Here is a 22,244-nt window from a genome sequence, read left to right as displayed (position 1 = left end):
ATTCCCAAACTTGTTTTCGATAGGCTAGGCTCGAGGTGCTTGGTTGAGCTAGTTGCACCTCGGCCGACATAAGAACTAGTCTTCGAGGCACGATTGCAAACCATATTCCGTGCAACCACATGTCTAATGGGTAAGGCTTAATGCATTGGTTAGTGCGGTCATGAACAAGGAAGACATGGATAGGGATGAATGAGGCCCAAGCATCGGGCGGACGTTCCTGGCAGTCGTGCTCGGGGGCATAGACTATCCACCTGTCCCAGAGTCTACTGGCCGTGGAAGTCTATGTCGGTCTATGGTTGTTGAGGACTGTACTAAACGATGGGTTATGTCATGATCTTGACTTTTTTGGGTATCTTTTCGGTACGGCGATTCATGGCTGACATGATGTTAAGATTGTGTCTTGTGGACAATGTTGTGCACCTCTGATCAGAGTATAATCTATTCAAATAGCCGCACCCTCGGTTATGGGCAAGCGGAGCAATGATCCAATGTTAGAGATTTTAATCTGTTAGGCTGGAAACTACATGTGGGAACTTGTGGACCTGGGTTAAGGCAAGATCGCGTCGGAGCGCGGCTTGATAATAATTTGACTAGAGATAGGCCATGGTTTTATTAAAATGCCTTTAAACGATTAAATGTTTGAAATGCTTGTTTACTGCAAAATAACCCTTATAAACGAATCCTTGTACTCCCTTACATTAAGTGCATTTTCCGGTGTGGCTTGCTGAGTACGGTGGTTATACTCATCCTTGCTCAATCTTTTCCCCTCGAGTTAGAGAAGCGTGTTGAAAAAGAAGTTTTGGGAGGAGTCCTGGCTTATACCTTAGCTGAGTGCCTGTGAAGATGGAGCCGTAGGCCCGCTAGTCCGCTGCTGTTTTTCTTTTGTTGTCAGGCCTTATGTGCCTTTGTAATAATGTAAATATTATCGTGATAATTAATAAAGATGTGTCTTTTGTATCAAGTTTATGTGGTGTACCTCGACTTTTGTTGGGACGGGGATTAATACATTACTTCCTCCGTTTCACAATTTAAGACTTTCTAGTATTGCCCATATTCATTTAGATGTTAATGAATCTAGACATATATATATATATATATATATATATATATATATATATATATATATATATATATATATATATTTGTGTGTGTGTGTTTAGATACATTAACATCTATATATATGTGGGCAATGCTAGAAAGTCTTATATTGTGAAACGGAGGGAGTAGCATTCAGGAAAGGTATTTTCCGGGTGTGACACAGATCCAATGAGATGGCGTGCAGGAGCAACCGAGCTAGCGCTGTTGAACGGATCGAGGCATGGCAACCTTTGGGAGGGGCGTCCTGTGGAGAGATGCACAATGTCCTCTGCTGCAGACCTTGTCCTCACATTGTGCCACCTCCGTTTTAGTTGCGCGCTCCACTCGCTTGTCGCACCACCACTCACAGCTCATGGACCTCGCTGGAGAGGAGAGGAAGGTGAGGGAGAGTGAGCAAGAGAGATAAGGAAGAAGAGGAAGAGGGGCAATTTGGTCACGCTGGGTAAAAAAGTGGGCCATCTCTCGCCTTGTTAGCACGAACACACTAATTTAATGGATGCAATTTCCCATGGCAAATAACCACATTTACAGAGTGTCTTCCCCCAAAAGTCATTTCGTACCGTGTCCTACAGCTAAAACCACAAAGTCACGATGTTCTATAGCAAAATTTACCATTTTGGAAAGGTCTGCTCAGTATCAGCAAATGGATGAGTTCTTTGATGATGCGTTTGTTAGCCTAGTGAGCTGCATGTTTAGAGTTTTTTTTGAAACAACCCGCACAAGATAGTGCGACGTTTCTATTGATAGAGCAGAAATAAAATACAAGCCTATAGTCCTGGGAGACTATAAACAGAAAAAAGAAAATATACAACCACACCACACGTCTACGTCTGATCCTACAGCTAAAACATAACAAGCACACAACACCCCTAAGGAATGGGTCTTCTGAAACGACGCCTCCAACGAGGAAACGACGCCAGTAGCGCCGCCGCTCGTCCTAATAGGACGTGGTTTTCACCTGAAGAACCCATTGGGAGAGGAAAAACACAGCAACGTCCCAAGAGAAAAGCGGCGCTCACAGGCGTCGCCGCTGCCGGCTCGTAGGCAAGGCCTTCGCCCGTTGTTCTGCTCTCCTGCGCCAAAGAATGCATGTCAGCTTCAGCGGAACCACCAGCAAATCCCCTTCGACGTGCAGCCGCTGCGCCGACGCCTCGCCGCTGGCCGGCCATCAAAGAAGAGTCTCGACCTCCGTTGCACTTCCACTCCATCCACGTGGATGGATTGGAGAGGGAGAGGGTGAGAGAGAAGGATGGATCCCCTCTCCCCCGCACTAGCCCATCCAACGTGGCCATCTTACGGCGGCAAGCCACCGCCGCAAGAGGACAGACGCCTGGAAGGAAGCTCACCGCAGGCTTCAACACCCCCTTATGGCGTTACCGTCGTCGCCGCCTCAACCAGGCTACCCGTGTAGGCCGCCTGGTCGCATCGCCGTCGCCTCCATCCTCCAACCACAGCAACCTCACCAGTGCTGTCCTCTGCTGCTCCTCGTCGCGCTGCACCGCTCTCCGCCGTCACCGGCTGCCCCTCGCGCGTGGGCCAGCCTCCGCCGTCGCCGGCCACACCTCCGAGAACGCGGCCTCCCCTGCTGCCAGCCACGCCTCCGCGAGCGCCGGCCTCCACCGCCGCGGCCGCGCCTCTGCGAGCGCCGGCGTCCACAGCCGCCGGCTGCCCCTCCGCGCTCCTTACGCGCGCCGCATCCGCTCCTCTCCCCTCCGACCGCCGTCTCCGGCCGGATCCGGCAGGAGTGGCGCCGGATCCGCCGCCTCCACGCCGGGAGGAGTCGCCGCTGCCGCGTCCTAGCCGAAGACGACGCGCCGCTCCATCGCCACCGTCGCCATCACCTCCCTCCCATGGCCATCCTCCACCGCCGTCTGCGCATCGCCGTGTCCCCTCGCCGGATCCGCCGCGCCCTTGCCGTCGCCGGCCGCCGGAGCCCCCCACCGTCGCGCGCCGCTCCGTCCTCCCGCGCCGAGGAAGAGCTTTGCCGGTTCTCTTGGCCCCGCCGCCGCCTTCCCGGCTGGCAGCGCGGCTTTCCGGCGGCGAGCTCCGGCGGCGGCGAGGTGGCGAGGGTGGGCAGGGGTGGCGGCGCGGGTGGCTAGGGTTTCGCCCCCAAGCCGCCCGCGCGAGAGCGACGCGGAGGCCCTCTTTTCCTTGAGAAACATTTTCCGCTGCATGTTTAGAGTTGTCTTTTGGTTCTTCTACCCCTGGGAGGTTACCCCGCAGGAGGATGTATATGTCATGTTCTTCATGTAAACTGGTTTCCGCAGCTGAAAACTCTGCCGCTGTGGCTTTCTATTAAAGCCGGGTCTTCTGACCTTTAGTCTAAAAATTTACTTAAAAAACATCTTTCTTTCTTTTTGCGAGAAATAAAAACTGCATGTCATTGTAGAGAAGAATCAATTTACTGAACAATAATAAATAATATAATACAATGATTAATAAACAACAGCCGGGCATACCGCATGCATCATGCATCTGATCTAGTGCAGCTAATTAATTAAGCTTTAGCTTAGCTAGTGTTAATTAGTTGATGACGTAGCACTTCTTCCTGATCTCGCCGTCGGCTCCGGTGAGCACGGCGACGTTGCCCATCTTGGTCATGGACTCGCCGAAGTCCCTGAAGAACTCGTCGTCGAACTTGCCGGTGGCGATACGCTGCACGTAGCCCCTGGTGGTGGCGTCGGTGAGGAGCGAGGCGTCGGAGGAGAAGAGCCCCCTCCGCTTGGCGACATGGCGGTAGTAGCTGGTGTCGAACGTCTTGTAGCTGCCGGGGTCCATCTCCGACGGCATGCCGTCGTCGGTGAGGCTCCTGCACCTCGTCCTCAGCTTGCCGGCGTACTCGCCGTCCAGCGACGGGTCGGCGTCGCCCTTGCCGGTGAAGTTGTAGAGCCGGCCGGCGTAGGACGGGCAGTGCGCCGTGCCGAGGGTGTGCGCGCCGGAGAGCACGGCGAGGTCCTTGAGGTCGAGGCCGTTGGAGGCGAAGACCCTGGCGAGCGTCGGGATGTCGCCGTCCGCCGGGGGCAGGCTGGCGGCGGCCTCGCCGGCGCTGGACGCCCTGCCGTCCCTCCTGCCGAGGGTGACCGGCCAGGACGGGCCCCTGGCCAGAACGACGGCGTCGCGCGCCATGAGCGCGAGCACGTCGGCGCAGGAGACGGTGCCCGGGCACGCCGTCTCCAGCCTCGCCTTCACCCGCTCCACGGAGCCGAATCCCCGGAGGCTCTTGTTCGGCTTCGCGTCCCGCTCCGCCGTGTTGCCGCCGGCGGAGCTCAGCAGCACAGACGCGTCGCAACCCTGCATGCAATGTCGACCCACGGTCAATGGCGCCGTGTATATATACGTGGATAATTTTATCATCCTTATAAGATACCATGTAGTTCAGTGTAAAATTTGGTGTGAGGTAAAATAATTTTAATGTAAAATTTAGATATCTCGAGAAATTTTTTTATGCGATATATCTGCGTACCCTGACGAAGCAGTCATGGAAATGGAGGCGAAGCAGCGGACCGGCGAGGCTGGGCGCGGCGGCGATGATCCTCTCCATCTCCTCGCGGACGATCGCCTCGACGTTCGGGCACGTCTCGCTGTAGTAGTCGACGCGGAGCTGATCAGCCGCTACGAGCACGGCGACCAACGGAACAAGCAGCAATACACAGCACTTGGTGATCGCCATGGCCACACAGCACAGTTAACAACCAATTAATTAAGTGGCTAGCTAGCTAATCAAGAATGTTTTGCTGATCTAGGACGAGATAACCTTGGATGAGCATGTCTTTGCAGTATTTATAGAGCTGTGACAAGTGACAACCTGTACGCTCCAGTGTGTATCTGGCTCCAAATGCAATCAGCTCCAATAATAATTTGCACATGTATGAAGTATGCCTAGCTCATACGCACGCATTGTGGCAACAACGCGCTCTTTCGCTAGTCCATAAAATAATAAAAAAAAAGAGTATAGGACGGCCCCGAGGCCAGTTCATGGCGACTGGACAAGTAACATGATTCATGTATAAATGTACACCATATATATATACACGTCTAATTATTACTCCCTCCAGGCTGATAATATTTATCGTTTTAGATAAGAGTGAGATCAAACTTTAAAATCTTTAATTATGAATCATTTTTAAAATATTTATCTTTCAAATATGGTGACTACATTTATAGATTAGTCTTAAAAAATACTTTAATAAAATCATATATTCGTTAACACTTGTCGGAGAATGAACTCCTCCACCAGGGAACCGTGAGGCCCCCCTTTGTGAGTTCGGCCGGGGGCAGCGGGTGAGATTCGAGGGCTTGGTAAGCGAAGCTGTGTGATCTTGAGGGGTTCAATCCCCCAAAGACGATGAGACAATAGAGGTTTATACAGGTTCGGGCCGCTAAGCAGCGTAATACCCTACTCCTGTGCTTGATTGATTGAGTGTAGAACACAAGTGCTCGGGGTTGCGAGACCCAAGTGCCGGTTCGCTCTGAAGTTCCGCCCCCCCCCCCCCAAAAAAACTAGGCATGTACCTCCTTTTATACCTCAAGGAGTTACCACATAGGCCCAACAACCTAACTTCATCGAGAAGTATTACAATCTTTGCATTAAATGCATGTCTTGTTCTTTAACTTGGAAGCCACATACACGTCGCCTCGGTCGTGGGGCCTACCAAACCATGCCGCCTGACACCGGGGGCGTCCAAGTCATTCACCATTTAATGGGTGAAGACTTCTGGGCTCCTATTACACTGGAAAACGGGAGCCTAGCTTTGACTAGAGCGGGAGGACCGACTCCGGCTGGGATAAGAGGATGAGAACCTCTCACCATCACTATTTGATGGGACATGTTAGGCTGCACGCCGCCTGACACACGTGCAGCGCATAGGCACACTAGCCAGTCCCATCGGTCATTCGACCGGTCACAGACCGGTTGAGTACACTGCAGGGTAGGTGGGCACCTGTAGGCGGACACCTAACCCACCGTACGTCGTGACCTAGAGAGGGGGTCGTGGGAGCCCGACCCCTAGTCACGGGAGGGGGCCGCCGCTGCCCGACCTCGGGCCCGATCCCCCCTCGGGGGGGGCCACGTGGCGCCTGGGGCAGCCTCTCCCTCTAGTCTCGGCCAGGGAGTGGCCACCACCCCACGTCAGGCCTGACTCCCCTTGGGGGAGGGCCATGTGGCATTGGGGGACGGCCTCCTCCGACTAATCTTTGGGAAGGAGTGGCCACCACCCCACCTCGGGCCTGACTCCCCTTAGGGGAGGGCTACGTGGCATTGGGGGGCAGCCTCCTCTGACTAGTCTTTGGGAAGGAGTGGCCGCCACCCCACCTCGGGCCTGACTCCCCTTGGGGGAGGGCCACGTGGCATTGGGGGGCAGCCTCCTCCGACTAAATATGATACCCCCGGGTCCATATCACCGACAGTAGCCCCCGGCGTTAGCCCTAACCAAAACCTTTCCTAGGTGGTCAGGGTTGACGCCAATCTGCTAGTCAGTTGATGTGTGGGCCCGATCTTCTGTCCTATCATTCTGGGAGTTGGGCGGTGGGAGTTTAGTCATGTTCATACGTCGCCTTAACTTCCCACTTTCTTCCCGGTTTCTGAGGCGCTGTGCGCTCGGGAGTTTAGCCCGTACCTTAGGCCGTGATCTTATTTCCTGTATATACTCAGCAAACGTTGTTAGATTCTCTCGGGCCCGTGACCTTACGCCGCGTACCTTGCTTGCCCCTGCCTTTGTTAACCTCTGTTTGCGTTCTACTTCATCTACCCAAACGATTATTTTCACGTGAGTCTGAGGACTAAACTTTCCATAGCCAGCAATCTTTACCCGTGATCAAGCCAGGCTGGGCACCGTAGCCAGCCGGCGGGGCCAAAGCTAGCTGCTACGGAAGAGCCAGCACAGGGGGCCCGGGCGTAGACGGCGACCAGAGCTCGATGCAGGGCTAGGATAGAGCTAGGAATCGTAGCCCCCACACTTTTAGCAAAGAATCGTTTGAATGGATGAAGCGAATACAAACTTTTTGTTACCAAGGGAGGCAAGCCAGCGCGCGACACATGGGTACCGCGGGACCGCGTGGAAGAGATGGGCGAGAGATAAATATAAGCAATAATAATTCTATGTGAGCGATTATCTTCGCGCGAGTGCGAGGACTAAATTTTCCATAGCCATCTTCACCCACCATCAAGCCAAGCTGAGCGCTGTAGCCAGCCGGTGGGGCCAAAGCCAGCCGCTACGGAAGAGCCAGCACAGGGGGCCCTAGACGTCGACGGCGCCCAGAGCTTGACGCAGGGCTAGGATAGAGTTAGGAATTGTAGCCCCACACTTATAGCAAAGAACCGCTTATATGAATGAAGCAAACATAAACCTTGCTTGCATGTCGCGACCTTTCAATCCTTTAGCTCGAAGAGGGCCTCCCATCATGGGTTCCCAACCATTTTGGGAAGCCTGCGACCACTTAGCAAACGAGGTCAGGTTCCCACGAGCCTGTGTCCCCATGCTACACATTCTGTTTGCTCTTTCCTTTCGGTGGCCTCCTTTCAATATCTCTCCCTTCTACACGGACGACTACTTTCGCACGAGTGTGAGAGCTGAAAAACTCTAGAGCCAGCGATCCCCGTCCACAGTTGAGCCAGGCCGGGCACCGTAGCCAGCCGGCGGGACCAAAGCTAGCCGCTACGGAAGAGCTAGCACAGGGGGTCCTAGGCTTCGACGGCACCCGGCGTTCAACTTAAGGCTGGAATAGGACTAGAAAACTTAGCCCCCACACTTAGCAAGGAAACGTTCATGTAGATGGGAGAGAGGTTGGGCTTTTACCACCGAGGGAGCAAACAAATGCGCAACACGCGAGCATCGCAGGGCCATGAGAAAAGAACGGGGAGAAAATAAATATAAGACTTCAAGCTGTATTAAGCTGATGAATTGAAAAATTGAAAATACTTGAAACTTGAAAGGACGATTAGTTGAGCCGGGCCGAGCACCGTAGCCAGCCGGCGGGACCAAAACTATCCACTACGGAAGAGCCAGCACAGGGGGTCCCGGGCTTCGACGGCACCCGAAGCTCAACTGCAAGAGTCCTCCCAGGAGTAGACCGAGGCGGGTGGCAGGTTCATGAGCGATCCCCGCGCTTGGCCCTGGAGGGCCATGGGGAAGAAACTCGCCTTGACCCGGTCGTCACCCCACGCCGCCTCTATGATCGTCGTGTGAATCTGGAGGGACTCGGAGGGGTTAACGCTACCGTGGTACCTTTCGGTGAGGCTGGGCCGAAACTTTGGGGGTCATCGAACATTCCGAAGACTCGCCATAAAGACCTGGCCACCAGCCTTATCCGGTGAAGATGCGGGGGGCCTAGCCCCCTGCCTAGGGTGGCGCGGCACTACTGAGGAAGCTGCGCCTTCCCCCGCATTGGCGGCGTGACGCTTATCGCACCGGCGCTCGAAAGAACCTCAAAAATCACAAACGCGCCCCCTACCTGGCACGCCAGATGTCGGAGAATGAACTCCTCCACCAGGGAACCGTGAGGCCCCCCTTTGTGAGTTCGGCCGGGGGCAGCGAGTGAGATTCGAGAGCTTGGTGAGTGAAGCTGTGTGATCTTGAGGGGGTTCAATCCCCCAAAGACGATGAGACAAAAGAGGTTTATACAGGTTCGGGCCGCTAAGTAGCGTAATACCCTACTCCTGTGCTTGATTGATTGAGTGTAGAACACAAGTGCTCGGGGTTGCGAGACCCAAGTGCCGGTTCGCTCCGAAGTCCCCTCCCCCCAAACTAGGCATGTACCTCCTTTTATACCCCTAGGGGTTACCACATAGGCCCAACAACCTAACTTCATTGAGAAGTATTACAATCTTTGCATTAAATGCATGTCTTGTTCCTTAACTTGGAAGCCGCATACACGTCGCCTCGGTCGTGGGGCCTACCAAACCATGCCGCCTGACACGAGGGGCGTCTAAGTCATTCACCATTTAATGGGTGAAGACTTCTGGGCTCCTATTACACTGGGAAACGGGAGCCTAGCTTTGACCAGAGCGGGAGGACCGACTCCGGCTGGGATAAAAGGATGAGAACCTCTCACCATCACTATTTGATGGGACATGTCAGGCTGCATGCCGCCTGACACACGAGCAGCGCACAGGCGCACTAGCCAGTCCCATCGGTCATTCGACCGGTCACAGACCGGTTGAGTACACTGCACGCCGCATTAAGGCGAGACCGCTCGGGTCGCCATAAATGCGGGTAGGTAGGCACCTGTAGGCGGACACCTAACCCACCGTACGTGGTGACCTAGAGAGGGGGTCGGGGGAGCCCGACCCCTAGTCACGGGAGGGGGCCGCCGCCGCCCGACCTCGGGCCCGATCCCCCTACGGGGGAGGGCCACATGGCGCCTGGGGCAGCCTTCTCCCTCTAGTCTCGGCCAGGGAGTGGCCGCCACCCCACCTCAGGCCTGACTCCCCTTGGGGGAGGGCCACGTGGCATTGGGGGGCGGCCTCCTCTGACTAGTCTTTGGGAAGGAATGGCCGCCACCCCACCTCGAGCCTGACTCCCCTTGGGGAAGGGCCACGTGGCATTGGGGGGCAGCCTCCTCCGACTAGTCTTTGGGAAGGAGTGGCCGCCACCACACCTCGGGCCTGACTCCCCTTGGGGGAGGGCCACGTGGCATTGAGGGGCAGCCTCCTCTGACTAATCTTTGGGAAGGAGTGGCCGCCACCCCACCTCGGGCCTGACTCCCCTTGGGGGAGGGCCACGACATGATACCCCGGGCCCATATCACCGACAACACTTTTATACATATTATAATGGAAAATAGTGGTTTAGACTGTGCCATTGTCAAAAAGGCAAGTATTATCAACTCGGGGGGAGTAGCTACAACGATTCATTACAAGGGAAGACATTAACACAACTTAATCAATTTATCCTATATATAATAAATTAATTAAGAGGATATATATCAATGCAGGGTCAACATGTCCCATGTGCTTGGGAATGCAATGATTTGGGGCTGTGCCTGATTGGTTAGTTGGTTAGCTGTGTATGTGTTGGTAGTAGAATGTCTCTGTGATGAGGAGGAATTCTTGGGTCAGGGATATATAAAATGCGTGTGTACTGTGTACAGGTAGCGTCATGTACGTGAAGGTTACGAAAGATGCATGTTCTCCGCAGCATATATACATTGGCTAGTAGGTTGACCAGTCACCAGTGGCATTTTGATTTGGCTCTTTTCCGCATCATTGGCCAAAGCATTGGGGGAATGATTTTCTTTCTTTCTTTTTTATGGTGGGGTAATGTTGTTTTGGAACATATACTTAATTAGGTGCAAGTAAGATTGTTCTGGAGTCTGAACGTTCGGGGATAACGGCTTGTTTGTTGAACAAATTAAAAAAAAACAAAAGAAATGCAATGCGCGCAGGTTCGCAAGTCGCAACTGGTTTATGTGCGCAGGATTAAAATAGGCTTGAGCTTGACCAATTGCATAGTACTTTATTGGCTTGCTGGGAGAAAGTCATTTTATCTGTTGATTATGTTTTTCATGCCATTCAAATTAATAGATGATTTTTAAAATTTCTTTTATTTACAATGTACATCAATACTATGTCCATTCCTTACAAAAAATAGTTTTAGCTAGTCAAAGTAAGAACAAAAAAACTAAAATGCTGTGCATTAATACGGAGAGAAAATGAGCAAGGGAGAAAATGAGAAGGAGGACATAATACTATTGCTTTCAATGGCATGTATTTTTAAAAAAAACTGAAAAAACACCCTTTTAAGATAGAGCAAGAGTTGAAAATATATCATTCTGAACTTGGTTTATATAAGTTGAAATAACAATTTAAAATATCTAAAATTCGCACTAAAACCTAAAAAACTTGGTTTATATAGGTCTTAATAACAATTTAAAATATCAAAAATTTGGACTAAAACCTAAAAAAATAAAAAGAAGAGTCCATGTATAAATACAATTTTTGAAAAACTAAAAATCGTATTGATTTGAAAAATATTAATATTGAGATAAGGATCTATATATATGGAAAAAGTTTGAAATTCAGATTAAATTTAAGACTAATTAATTAATATGCACATGTAGAAATACAATTTAGAACCAACTAATATTCAGAATAAAAATAAATAATAATAATAATAATAATAATAATAATAATAATAATAATAATATAAAGAGTTATACAATTTAGAAAATACAAGTTTAGATTAAAAAACATTATGGAGAAAAAAGTTCATCTAGTAGTATAATTTGAAAATATTCTAAATTCAGATTAATCACTCTAAAAATAAATACTATTAAGAGAAATGGCCCACATAGAAATACAACTTAGTGAAATGTCAAGTAGGATCTAAAGGGAACGTTAATAGGTGATTAAAACATCAAGTGAAGCGAAGCTAAAGCGGCATGTTGGATATTCCAATACAATGTTAGAATATTCGTTGGATCGGGACATCCAATATCATTATTGGAAATTCCGATCACTGCAGCTAGAGGAAGCAAGGCTAAGCACTAGATCTACCACAAGCTCTTGCAAGTAACAAATATCAAGACAAGCTGTAAACAACAAGGTATGATGACAAGTAATGTAAAAGATGAAAGAAATGCCACCGAGATTTCTAAGCTGATGTAGTCTGGGATTTAAATACTTGTAGAGATTATACTCGCCGTTGAGGAGCTCACAAAAAGTTTGAGTCTTTGCTAACCATTTGCTCTTGAGGTTGCACAAATACACTCCTCCTCCACTAGTGGTATTTGTTTCCTTGCAAGGGTTACGTATAGCCGTCTAGGTCCTGAACCTTCCTGAATAATAAATGCAATAAGAACTCCTTGGGGTTAAAAGCTAGTGCTCAAGGATCAAGAAAGAAGTCACAGGCATGAGCAATATCCAAAACGACTCCACTCACACAAGGTTTATTCACAAAGACCTCATAGGGAGAGGATAAAAGGTAAATCTCAAAGTGAAGCTCAAATATCTCAACCCAAATGAACAATGTTTACAATAGAACCAACAACTTTAGCTTGTGGGTGTGGAGGGGTTTAAATACCCCTCACCCAAAATCCAGCTATTGGAGTTATAAAATTCCTCCTATCAAATATTCTGATATGTCATGGGAATTTCTCATCTGGTAAAAACACCAGCTCCAACTCTTTGACACTCAGCTGTTGACCTGGAAAAAATATACACATTCGATTTTCTGATAATATTAAACAAGCTAGGCTGAAGCTTATAAGTTTATATTATCAGTTCACCACTATAATGCCAATGATTTCCTCCAATACTACAGTATGGTGCTGAACAAATCACAGGAATAATAAATCTCAAGTAACTTTTAGATTCTGATGAATTATGCCATACAAAGTGATGTTAAATCAATGTTCCAGTGACTTCGATAATTAATTAGGAACATATTTACTAACAGATGTACTGGTTAGTTTTCTGATCGATATTTCTGCTTAGTTAATTTTCTAATATAGTCAAACAGAATTGTGACAATTTTATCAATTTGCCAAGCTGTTTTGCAGCAAAAGATAGTCTCTCTCTCTATATATATATATATATTGCAGCAAAAGATAGTCTCTCTCTATATATATATATATATGTATGAGCTGGATATAGGTTCATATGCACCCATAATCTACACTCTACACGTGTGCACACGAATCTTAAAGAAAGTTCCATTTACCCATAGTAAAGTGTACCTACCCGGTTAAAAGCAGCTTTCTTAACATTATAGGCGTCGGTGGGATAAGAAGGATAGGTACACAGTGTTACTGTAGATTCCTGAAATGCCCTTGTACTACTCGCCTTCTCTTGCTGCAGACTATTGGGGCACTCGCGGCGAGCTTGTCCGTTGAGAGGCGGCGAGGTTGCGCCCGACCACCGCGCGATGTCAACCCTGATCATAGCCAAGATGAGGGCCGGTACTAGGGGCTCGGCCACTCGAGCTTGACTCCCGGGGCGAGGTTGTGCCTGACCGCCGGTGAGCTGCGACGCTGTGACGAGCTTGATCCCGACTGCATGAGGCGTAGTGAGTGCCTCAACCAGTCTCTCATGGCGCGCATCGGCGCATCAACGTCGGGGAGGAGTGAGTGAGAGGAGTGAAGATGGGGAGGTGTGTGGTCATAGGAGTGCGAAGGTCAACGCCGATGGGGGAAGGACCTGCGGTCGCCAGATCCGGCGACCCCACCTCTCGCAGGCGATAGATCGGCCGGCTCCCGTTCCTCCCAATGTGGGATCTGCGCGCCTACGACGAGCAGCTGCTCATCTCGGTCCGTGCCTCATCGAAGTGAGGAGGCACTTGCTCTGATTATGTGTTGACGAGGACGGCGCAGGCGCGCAGCCCGGCGTCCGGCGGTGGCTGCTTCCGTGGCCTCAAGTGGTGAGTTTTTTGGGAGGCAGGTGTTCTTGTCGATTTGCTCTTTTCTAAAATTTAATTCCTTAATTTGATTTGTTTTGTTGGTGATGGATGCAAATATCAAGACGCTGCTGAAGCTGACGATCTGGGCATCCGGCATATCAAGCTGCAGCGGAACCGGCGGTGAGCACAAATCTGGGAGTCGCAATCGCATCCCCCAGCCAGCCGACATGCACGATTTCTGCAGCTTCAATTCCTCATCCTTCACCGCACATCTTCCTCCAAATCCCTCTCTCTCTCTCCTCTCCTCTCTGCCGAGTAAACCGTCATCGAGAGAACATTAGTTAGCTCTTGAGAAAAATCCCAGTTTCATGTGCGTATTTGTTTTTGGTGTGCTGTTTTTTTTTTAATTTCTAGTTCTCGAAGACTTTTGCTGGATACTATCTTCTTCCCATGCTTCTCGCAGGCTATCGTCTTCAATGTGTTGATGTGTTCCGATATGTAATCCTAACAATCTTCTTGCTGGTGTTTTTTTTTTCCTTGTGGTGTGCACTCCGCTGACTCAGGCATGCTGATCGATAGCCATCGACTCCAGGAAGTTCTGATCAGCCGCACCAGAGGCTTGCGTTGTGAAGAGGTGCAAATCGCTTTGATTCAGTGATATTCATGAAAGAACCTCTGTTTGCGCTCAATGGGATATCATTTTCTGATTTATTTATTTTTATGGTTTGCCAGTTCGCCTCAAGTGATTTCTTCTGGTGATTTTGATTCACATGAGTTCTTGAAATCTTTTGGGGTGGAAAAATTCGTTGTTTTACTGAAATGCTAAACATCTATTCCGCCCCCTTTGTAGAATTGTGCCATCTGCCCATATGTTTTTTTTTTTTGACTGAATCCGCCCATATGTTTTTATCATCCCTGAAAAAAAAATGTCTCATATAATATATCGATACCTTATGGTAGATATATTATTCAATAAAAAAATGTCAGGATGTATATTATAGTAGATAGATACCTCGATTTGTAAATGCCAGTTTTTTGGTGAATGGAAATACCATTTTTGCAAATGTAGATATAATAGATCGATTTTCATTTTGTAAATGTTATTTTGGAGAACGGAGATATGTTGTTTTTGATATTTCGTTTGCAGGTAAATCATTAATATATCATTATCAGATATGAATTTGAAATGTATATAAAATTTTGGATGCAAAAGCATCATGTGAGTTGCCCCAGCCCTCTTTATTGAAGTAATATGCACCTGACATATGTCTTGTACTAATTTGTACTATGTTATATATGGAAGTTAGATTTTTATTAAAAAAGAATGTACCTACATTTTATTCCCTCTCAACGGCTATAAAATATCCTTCCTTGGGAAGATCTCGGGGACAGATGTCATTTTACAGATGTTATTTAGTTAAAAACCAATTCATTTGCTTATGTTATTTATGGAGATTTGTGAAAACAAGCATAGGAGTGTGAAAAAAATATGGAAACATATTAATTTCGTGCTTCATGAGCTTTTTTTAAAAAAATTTGCTCCATGATCCTTTTTAGTTAAACATCGGTTGACAAGCCAGCAAAGTTTATATGAAAAATTTACCATGCACAGCATAAGGTGAAGAAATCAAAACAACACCAAAGAGTATCATTGACTCTGTATTTCGAATGAAAGAGAGCGAGAAACTAGCTAAGGGGTAAACTTGGAAGGGTAAAAAATGAGGGCAGCAGGTGCAGGTGCAGTCCCTTTCCTCTGCCCTTAGAGTAAGCCTTGACAAATGAAGAGTATGGAACATTTAGCTTGCACGTATCTTGGAACGCACGAACGGTCTAGATTTCAGGTGTAGGTGAACCTTGGTTCACATTTGGTTTTCCCTATATATATATATATATATATATATATATATATATATATATATATATATATATATATATATATATATATATAGGCGCCGCCGTCACCGCTCGCGGGGAGGAGGGCACCGCCGCCGCTCAGGGAAGGGCAGCGTCGCCGCCGCCGCCGCTCGCCGTGGGGGAAGGCGGCGCCGCCGCCACACCCTGCCGCACCCTACCGTCGCTGTTGCCGCGCTGTGCCGGCGAGAAGGGAGGGATCGCCGGTGGCGAGGGAGTTGGCCGGCTGGGGGGGAGGGGGAGAGGCGCCGGTGGGGAGAGGGAGAGGGGGAGGGGGAGAGGCGGCGTCGGGGGCAGGGGAGGAAGAGGCGGCTGGCTCCGGCTCGGCTTAGGGGAGGGGGGGTTAGGGTGAGGGGAGGGTTAGGGTTAGGGTTTCATCAATTTTAATCTGATCTGAGCCGTCCATCAAAACGAACGGCTGAGATTGATCGAGGGTTTGGGCCGCACGTGGGCTGGCGGTCCACTAAGTGAGAGGAGGAGTATGGGGTATAAAGTATATTTTGTTCTCTTGCGGGCTGAAGAAGAAAATGGGCTGAAAAAGGCCCATAGAGAAAAAAGGATTTTTGTTTAGATTTTTATTTCAATAAATGCTGAAATGATATTTGTATTATCAAAATTAGCAATTAAGCTATGTAAATTCCAAGAAAATTTCAATGAGTGTAATTAATATAGAAAATTTAATAAAAGTTAAATCCAACCATAACATTTTATTTCTTACACTTACTTTACTTATAAATTAATTTAATTATATACCTACCTACTTAAAAAATACCTAAATATTTCAGAAAATTTGTATTTCATTTAATTAGAATTTAATATGTTTTAATTCAATTTTATCTGTTTTTTCTTTCGTTGCAACGCAATACCACTTTTGCTATAATTTAAAAGAGTGTAATTAATATTGCAGAAAATTTTATATTTCATTAAATTACAATTCATTTTTTTCATATAAATAGTTCAAATCAAACTTCAGTTACCCTATCATTACCCGGTGCAACGCACGGGCATTTTGCTAGATCAAAGTACATTGAGTATAAAAATTTCACTGGTATTTTATTAGACTTACCTACATAAAAATAAATATTTTTCTTCATGATACAAATTTTCATCCGTCATCTTTTTTAGCAGATTAGTTGTCTAAAACAAATAACAAACAATTTCTTTTGAGCAAATTAATTGTCTAAACCAAATAACACTTTTTGTCACTGTATACACTTCGTAATCACCCGGTGCAACGCACGAGCACTTTTGCTAGTGTTTGTGTGTGTGTGTCTATATATATATATATATATATATATATATATATATATATATATATATATATATATATATATATATATATATATATATATAGCAAATCTATTCTACACCCCTCCCTTAGAATAACTATTATACACCACCCCTCTCACATGGGTCAAACCCACCTCTCCCACCCTCCCTAGGGCCCAAACCCCCCCCCCCCCCCTCCCACCTCGGTCAAAGCGTCCTCCAGCCGGTCAAATTAACCCGCCCATTGACTCCCTCCCCCGCCCACCACTTTACTGTACTTGTCTCACAGAAACCGCGCAGTAACAGAACGGTCATCGTGCAGTAATAGGACAACTTTCTCGCAGTAATAACATCAAAAAATAGTCATGATAGATCTAGTTTCATTTAGCGTTTTCTTAACGTCATGATGTAAACGGACTAGAAAAACAAGATATGATATGAGAGATATTGCTCTCTAGAGATTGAAATTAACCTCTTTTTAGTACTCGTCTCATTGGAATGGCACAGTAACGCGACGGTCGATATGTAGTAACATTGTAACACGACTGCTTTCCTCAGTAACGATGTTAAAAAATAGTTATGATGGATCTAGTTTCGTTAAGCAATTTTTACGAACGCCATGATGCAAATGGGTTCGAAAAATAAGACATGACGTATACGTTACTGCTCTCAAAAACATTGAGATTTAAAATATTTTAGCTCCACAAAAGCATTACTACTATAGTACCACTGCTACTATGCATGTTCTCCGTTACTGCAATTTCCGCTATGTAGTTACTACCAAAAGTGTAGTAACAACCTATATTTTTTTTGCAGTAACATATCATGTTACTATCCTTTTGTGAAAATGTTATTGCCGAATCATAATAACAATGTATGGTTCTTGTAGTAACGTAACTGATTTGTTCTCACACAATTTGAATAAACATACAAAGCATGCAAATAATATTTTCTATTCACATAGCATCACATGGTGAATTGGTTAGGAGAGCTTGCCATAAACTATGAGATCATGAGTTCAAGTCTTGATTTCACTAATTTATTTTTAATTTTTCTAAAAAGAAGAAAAGGATAGGAGGAAAAAAAAATAAGAGATGGGAGGGAGAGAAAAAAATGAAGAAAAAAAAAAGATAAAGTAGAAGAGGAGGGCGTTGGGAGTAGAAAAATCTAAAAAGAAGAAAAGGATAGGAGGAAAAAAAATAAGAGATGGGAGGGAGAGAAAAAAATGAAGAAAAAAAAAGATAAAGTAGAAGAGGAGGGCGTTGGGAGTAGAAAAAGCGAAAAAATCAGAGGGAGAGAGAGGGTCGGGGAGAGAACTATAATCCTTTGCCTATGTAGGGTTTTGCTTGAAGGATTCTGCTACTTACAATTATGATCCTTTGCCTATGCAGGATTTTGCTTCAAGGATCAACAAAATAATTGTCATCATATTTGACAGACCTATAAAACTTTTAATTCCCGTCCTTATGTTTGTAGTCTATATATCTGAATTTTTTTGCCTACTGAACTAAGGGAATCAGTTAAATACTTGGAAAATATCTTCTCTGAAACTTTTTTACCTCTTGAACTATTGCAGGGACTCATCATAAGTGGATCCCCTACAAATCGGGCGCCTGATCGTGGGTGGGGGAAAATCGGGCGCTGACATCATGCAGCGTCCGATTTACGTGCAAAATTATTTTAAACTGATTTTTCTCTTAAATTACTTATCCAAATCATGATCTGATTGCACCATTAAATTCGTTGCAATTAAATCTTCAAAACAAGACCACACATGGATATATTCCGACGAAAAAAAATTAGCTTATTATTGAATTATTTTTAAATGTTGCACGATGTTCCACCAGATATATTGGAATTGTTTCACTGAGTAGATCGAAAATGTTTCACTCGTTTAAATCGGGTGTTGTTTCACCTTATATAAAAACATTGTTTCAGTAAATAGCGAAAGAATGTTTCAGTTCACTGCAACATTTGATACATACATAGTGAAACATTATAAGTACACTAGGTGAAACATTTTTGGTGGAACAAAAAATAAAACGAATTCCCTTAATAGGTGGTTTCCAAAATATGTGGTTTTTTTGTTGCAATGGAATATTACAGTTCACTGCAACATTAGATATATGCATAGTGAAACATTGTGAGTACTCTAGGCGAAACATTTTCGGTGGAACAAAAAATAAACCAAATTCATTTAAGAGAGGGTTTCCAAAATATGTGGGTGATTTGTTGCAACGATGCGTTTCATAATATAAAAATCCATTGCAACATTTGATTCGTATATAGTGAAACATCATGAGTACACTAGCTGAAATGTTGTAAAACTACTAGTTGAAACATCAAAAGAGACCACATGCAACATTAAAAAAATCAATAAAAAACTAAAATATTTTTTTGTTGAAATATAATCATGTATGGTCTTGTTGTAAAGATTTAATTGTAACGAATTTAGTGGTGCAATCAGATCGTAGATTAGATAAATAATTTACGAGAAAAAATCTTTTGAAGAAATAAGAGAGAGGAGTATGTAATAAAAGATTCTTTACATGTAGACATGCAGTTGCAGGGGACAAAAGCAGCGTCTGATTTTTCTCTACCCCGCCGAGCATTTTCGATCATAAGTGCATGGACAATTCCTCTAATGCCATGCACTGCCCTTTCACAGGATCAGGCACTCGTGTATGCCAACCAAATGTCTTGCGACAAGCTAATCATTTTCTCTCCCATCTCATTTTTACAGCTTTAGGGGCATGTTTTTGTGGATAACAGTGCAAGATAGCAAAGCAGGTGAATCCTCATGGCTTTGTGTTAACTGTGAACTCCCTCATCCCTTCTTTCTATAAATTACCCAAAACTGCATCCAGAAAGAGCCACGTCATCCAAATAATCCTAACCGTCAGATTTTATTTGGACGGTTAGATTGCTATCTTTCCCGGGTTTCTCCCCGTCCGCGCGGTCGCTTCCCCTCCCCGCCGCCCGCACGCCTCGCTTCTCCTTCTTGGCTTCTCCCCCTCGCACGCGTGTGCGCCGTGGGCCCGCGCTTTCCCTCCCCCTCCGCGCGCCTCGCTTCTCCTTCTCCCTCGCGCACACGCGCACGCCAGCTGCGCCGCTGTCCCGCCAGCCGGCGCACTCGCTTCTCCTCCCCGCGTCGCACTGCCTCCCGCCCTCCCCCATCCCCCACGCGCCAGCCATGCCGCGGAGCTGCCTCCGGCCTCTCCCAATTCTTTCGGCGGCGGCGGCGGCGGCGGCGGCTGGACGTGCGAGCCCATCGCCATGGCGGGCGGGAAGATCCAGAAGAAGCGGCACGGCGGCGGAGGAGGAGGAGGAGGCGGCGGGGGTGATGGCGCGCGGCTGCAGGGAGGGATCTCGTTCGACAAGTCCAAGGGGCAACACATCCTGCGGAATCCGGCGCTGGTGGACTCCATCGTCGAGAAGGCCGGCCTCAAGCCCACCGACACCGTCCTCGAGATCGGCTCGGCACGGGGAACCTCACCAAGCGGCTCCTCCAGGCCGGCGTCAAGGCCGTCGTCGCTACCCCGCATGGTTCTCGCGCTCAACCGCTGCATGGTTCCAGTTCTTTAATCGTTTTCTAAAATATATTACAAGCCTAACTAATACTACCATTCTAGGTCCCGCTAATTTTACATTACCTTTTTACTCCAGCATATGAGGTTAATATCTTCCTTCCGAAATTCTCAGTATACAATTCTGTGAGTTGTTTCTTCGTTCTTACATATATGGTGAGTATTATAATCATTTGGTTAATTCCTATTTATCTTGCAGAGGTAAATTCCCTTAAGCAATTCACAATTCCCAACTGAATGGTTTACAGAACTTTGCTGAGATAGCAAATTGAAGGTATGCATATATGTCAAAATCACGTCTTTGCCTCTTGCGATGGCATTTGTTTTGCTGTGATCTTTGAAGGAAGTTATTCTTTTAATATATGCGTTCGTCAGTATCCAAATTAAATCCAAAAATAGTTCATAAATTTGATAGATTTGGAGAAAAGAATATTGATGCCTTCTGTTTTTTTAGTATTTCTTTATTTCTATTACTGATGTTTTCTTCCAAGCTTCACGCCAACATATATAGGAACTATGTCAGTCAGTCACAAAAGTACCGATTTTGAAACAATACTGCAGTCAGATATGCGCTCTCCATGCTGATCTCCTTCAGATTTCAGTAGCCAGAATTGATCTGTTCCCCTTCTCCTGATCGGCTGTTGAGCTACCGATCATCTCCCTCTAGGAGCAAAAGCATTTACTCACCAACAATGAGCCGTCCATTACCGGTGATTAATTCCATTTATTTCCCTCTTAAGCCTTTTTCAGTTCCTCTATAAACCACACTCCGTCGTTGTCAACTTTTAGGACTCTGAATTCATCCCCAATGCTAGCAGGGTGATCATCAGCACTGGACACCAATGGCGGAGCGCCAGAGCCTATTGGTTAGACCAGAGCAAGCCAAGCCGAGCAGGCGCCACTGGCTGGAGCTGATGGAATTACTTTGGTCCGATCCCCCCACAGGTATGATGCGCCATGTTCTTGACCTGCGTAGCCTCATCCAGAAACCAGGCTACTATTTCTGCTGCTACTACTACTACTCCAGTAAGAGTAGACGATGCTACTACTGATGATCTTGCTGTTGCCATTGCAGTATAGGAGCTGTATACCACACTGTTCAAATACTACGCAGCCTAGATTCTCCCTGCTCTTAAGCATCGTGGGTTAATCTAATCCACGATCCATTTTTATTTTTAGTCCTGATAAAACCAACAAATATTATATGCCATTGCAGTATAAGTGGTTTTCTTTGACTAAATTCTTTTACAGGGCTATTGCTTTATTTTTAACACTACACGCTATACTTTATTCACTTTCAATTTGATGACAGTGTCAAGAAATCCATTTAGTTCCCATTCATCCACATGACAATGTTGAAAATTGAGTTAATTTATGAACTCTGCTAGGAGTCATTCAAGCGTATTGGATGTGGCTTCTAAAAACTGAGGTATGTATACCAAAAAATTTCAGCATTTCTGTAATAATTTTTAGCTTTTGCATTCGTCCTGTGTTGTTTCCTGCTTGGTCGCTGCATTGTTGCAGCTGCCCTGTTCGTGCTGATCTGGATATGAGTTTACCTATCTTTTTACTCCAGAATTTGTGTTTACTCCAATTACGAGTTAGTATAGAATAGTGGTTATGTTTTTTTTGTTATTATTTCGTTCAGATTAATGTTACACAGGATTTAAACAAGTTTAGTTCATGAGACTACATATATCTGATGACGTTGTTACAAAAGTTCTCATCATGCATATATTTTAGCTCATGCTTATAATCAGGTTAATATGGGCATTATATATGTCCTGATACATTCCATTCTTTCTGATTGCTATTTGATTTACTTTTTGCCCAAGTTCTGTTATAGAACCTGTCATGAATCCATTTGATTTGCTATTATCTTAAAAAGATATTAAAATTTTTCGTAGCCTTTAACTTTGATAAACTGGATGCACATGCATTTACTTAGTAAGTGCACATACATCCTTGAGACATCTTGGATGATCCCATGGTGTTTTAATTAGTTAGGAAATTTTATCCGCTCATTCTTCTACCCTATTGATCCAGT

General features: G+C 46.2%; 2 protein-coding genes and 1 long non-coding RNA gene across 8 annotated transcripts; 2 read left to right on the top strand and 1 right to left on the bottom strand.

Annotated features, from left to right (window-relative positions):
* Window positions 1-3,465: 3,465 nt before the first annotated feature.
* On the bottom strand, window positions 3,466-4,843 carry LOC4341081 (peroxidase 1-like). The gene is made up of 2 exons (XM_015787060.3): window positions 4,562-4,843; window positions 3,466-4,389 (listed from the first exon to the last, which is right to left on the bottom strand). The coding sequence occupies exons 1-2, from the start codon at window positions 4,766-4,768 to the stop codon at window positions 3,622-3,624; spliced, it is 975 nt and encodes a 324-aa protein (XP_015642546.1). The 5' UTR covers window positions 4,769-4,843; the 3' UTR covers window positions 3,466-3,621.
* Window positions 4,844-12,847: 8,004 nt separating this feature from the next.
* Window positions 12,848-14,272, top strand: LOC9268824 (uncharacterized). Of its 2 annotated transcripts, XR_010742173.1 has the most exons (3): window positions 12,848-13,451; window positions 13,553-14,064; window positions 14,163-14,272. It is a non-coding gene; the product is annotated as an uncharacterized lncRNA (long non-coding RNA). The 2 variants fall into 2 exon arrangements; XR_001546498.3 differs by lacking the exon at window positions 14,163-14,272 and having other exon boundaries at window positions 13,553-14,119.
* Window positions 14,273-19,695: 5,423 nt separating this feature from the next.
* LOC4341079 (uncharacterized) lies at window positions 19,696-21,437 on the top strand. 5 transcript variants are annotated; one of them, XR_010742219.1, is made up of 6 exons: window positions 19,696-20,156; window positions 20,243-20,284; window positions 20,397-20,471; window positions 20,759-20,907; window positions 21,016-21,142; window positions 21,273-21,437. XR_010742219.1 is itself a non-coding variant. In XM_066311909.1 (5 exons), exon 1 carries the CDS (start codon window positions 19,804-19,806, stop codon window positions 20,281-20,283), a length of 480 nt encoding a protein of 159 aa, XP_066168006.1. In that variant the 5' UTR covers window positions 19,696-19,803; the 3' UTR covers window position 20,284; window positions 20,397-20,471; window positions 20,759-20,907; window positions 21,016-21,142; window positions 21,273-21,437. The 5 variants fall into 5 exon arrangements, 4 of the variants coding, with proteins under 4 accessions (XP_066168006.1, XP_066168004.1, XP_066168007.1 ...); XM_066311909.1 differs by having other exon boundaries at window positions 19,696-20,284; XM_066311907.1 differs by having other exon boundaries at window positions 19,696-20,284; window positions 21,016-21,437.
* The last annotated feature ends 807 nt before the right edge of the window (window positions 21,438-22,244 follow it).

This window comes from Oryza sativa, chromosome 6 (assembly GCF_034140825.1).
Source record: "Oryza sativa Japonica Group chromosome 6, ASM3414082v1".
Taxonomy (NCBI): domain Eukaryota; kingdom Viridiplantae; phylum Streptophyta; class Magnoliopsida; order Poales; family Poaceae; genus Oryza; species Oryza sativa.
This window is presented reverse-complemented; position numbering and strand designations above follow the sequence as displayed.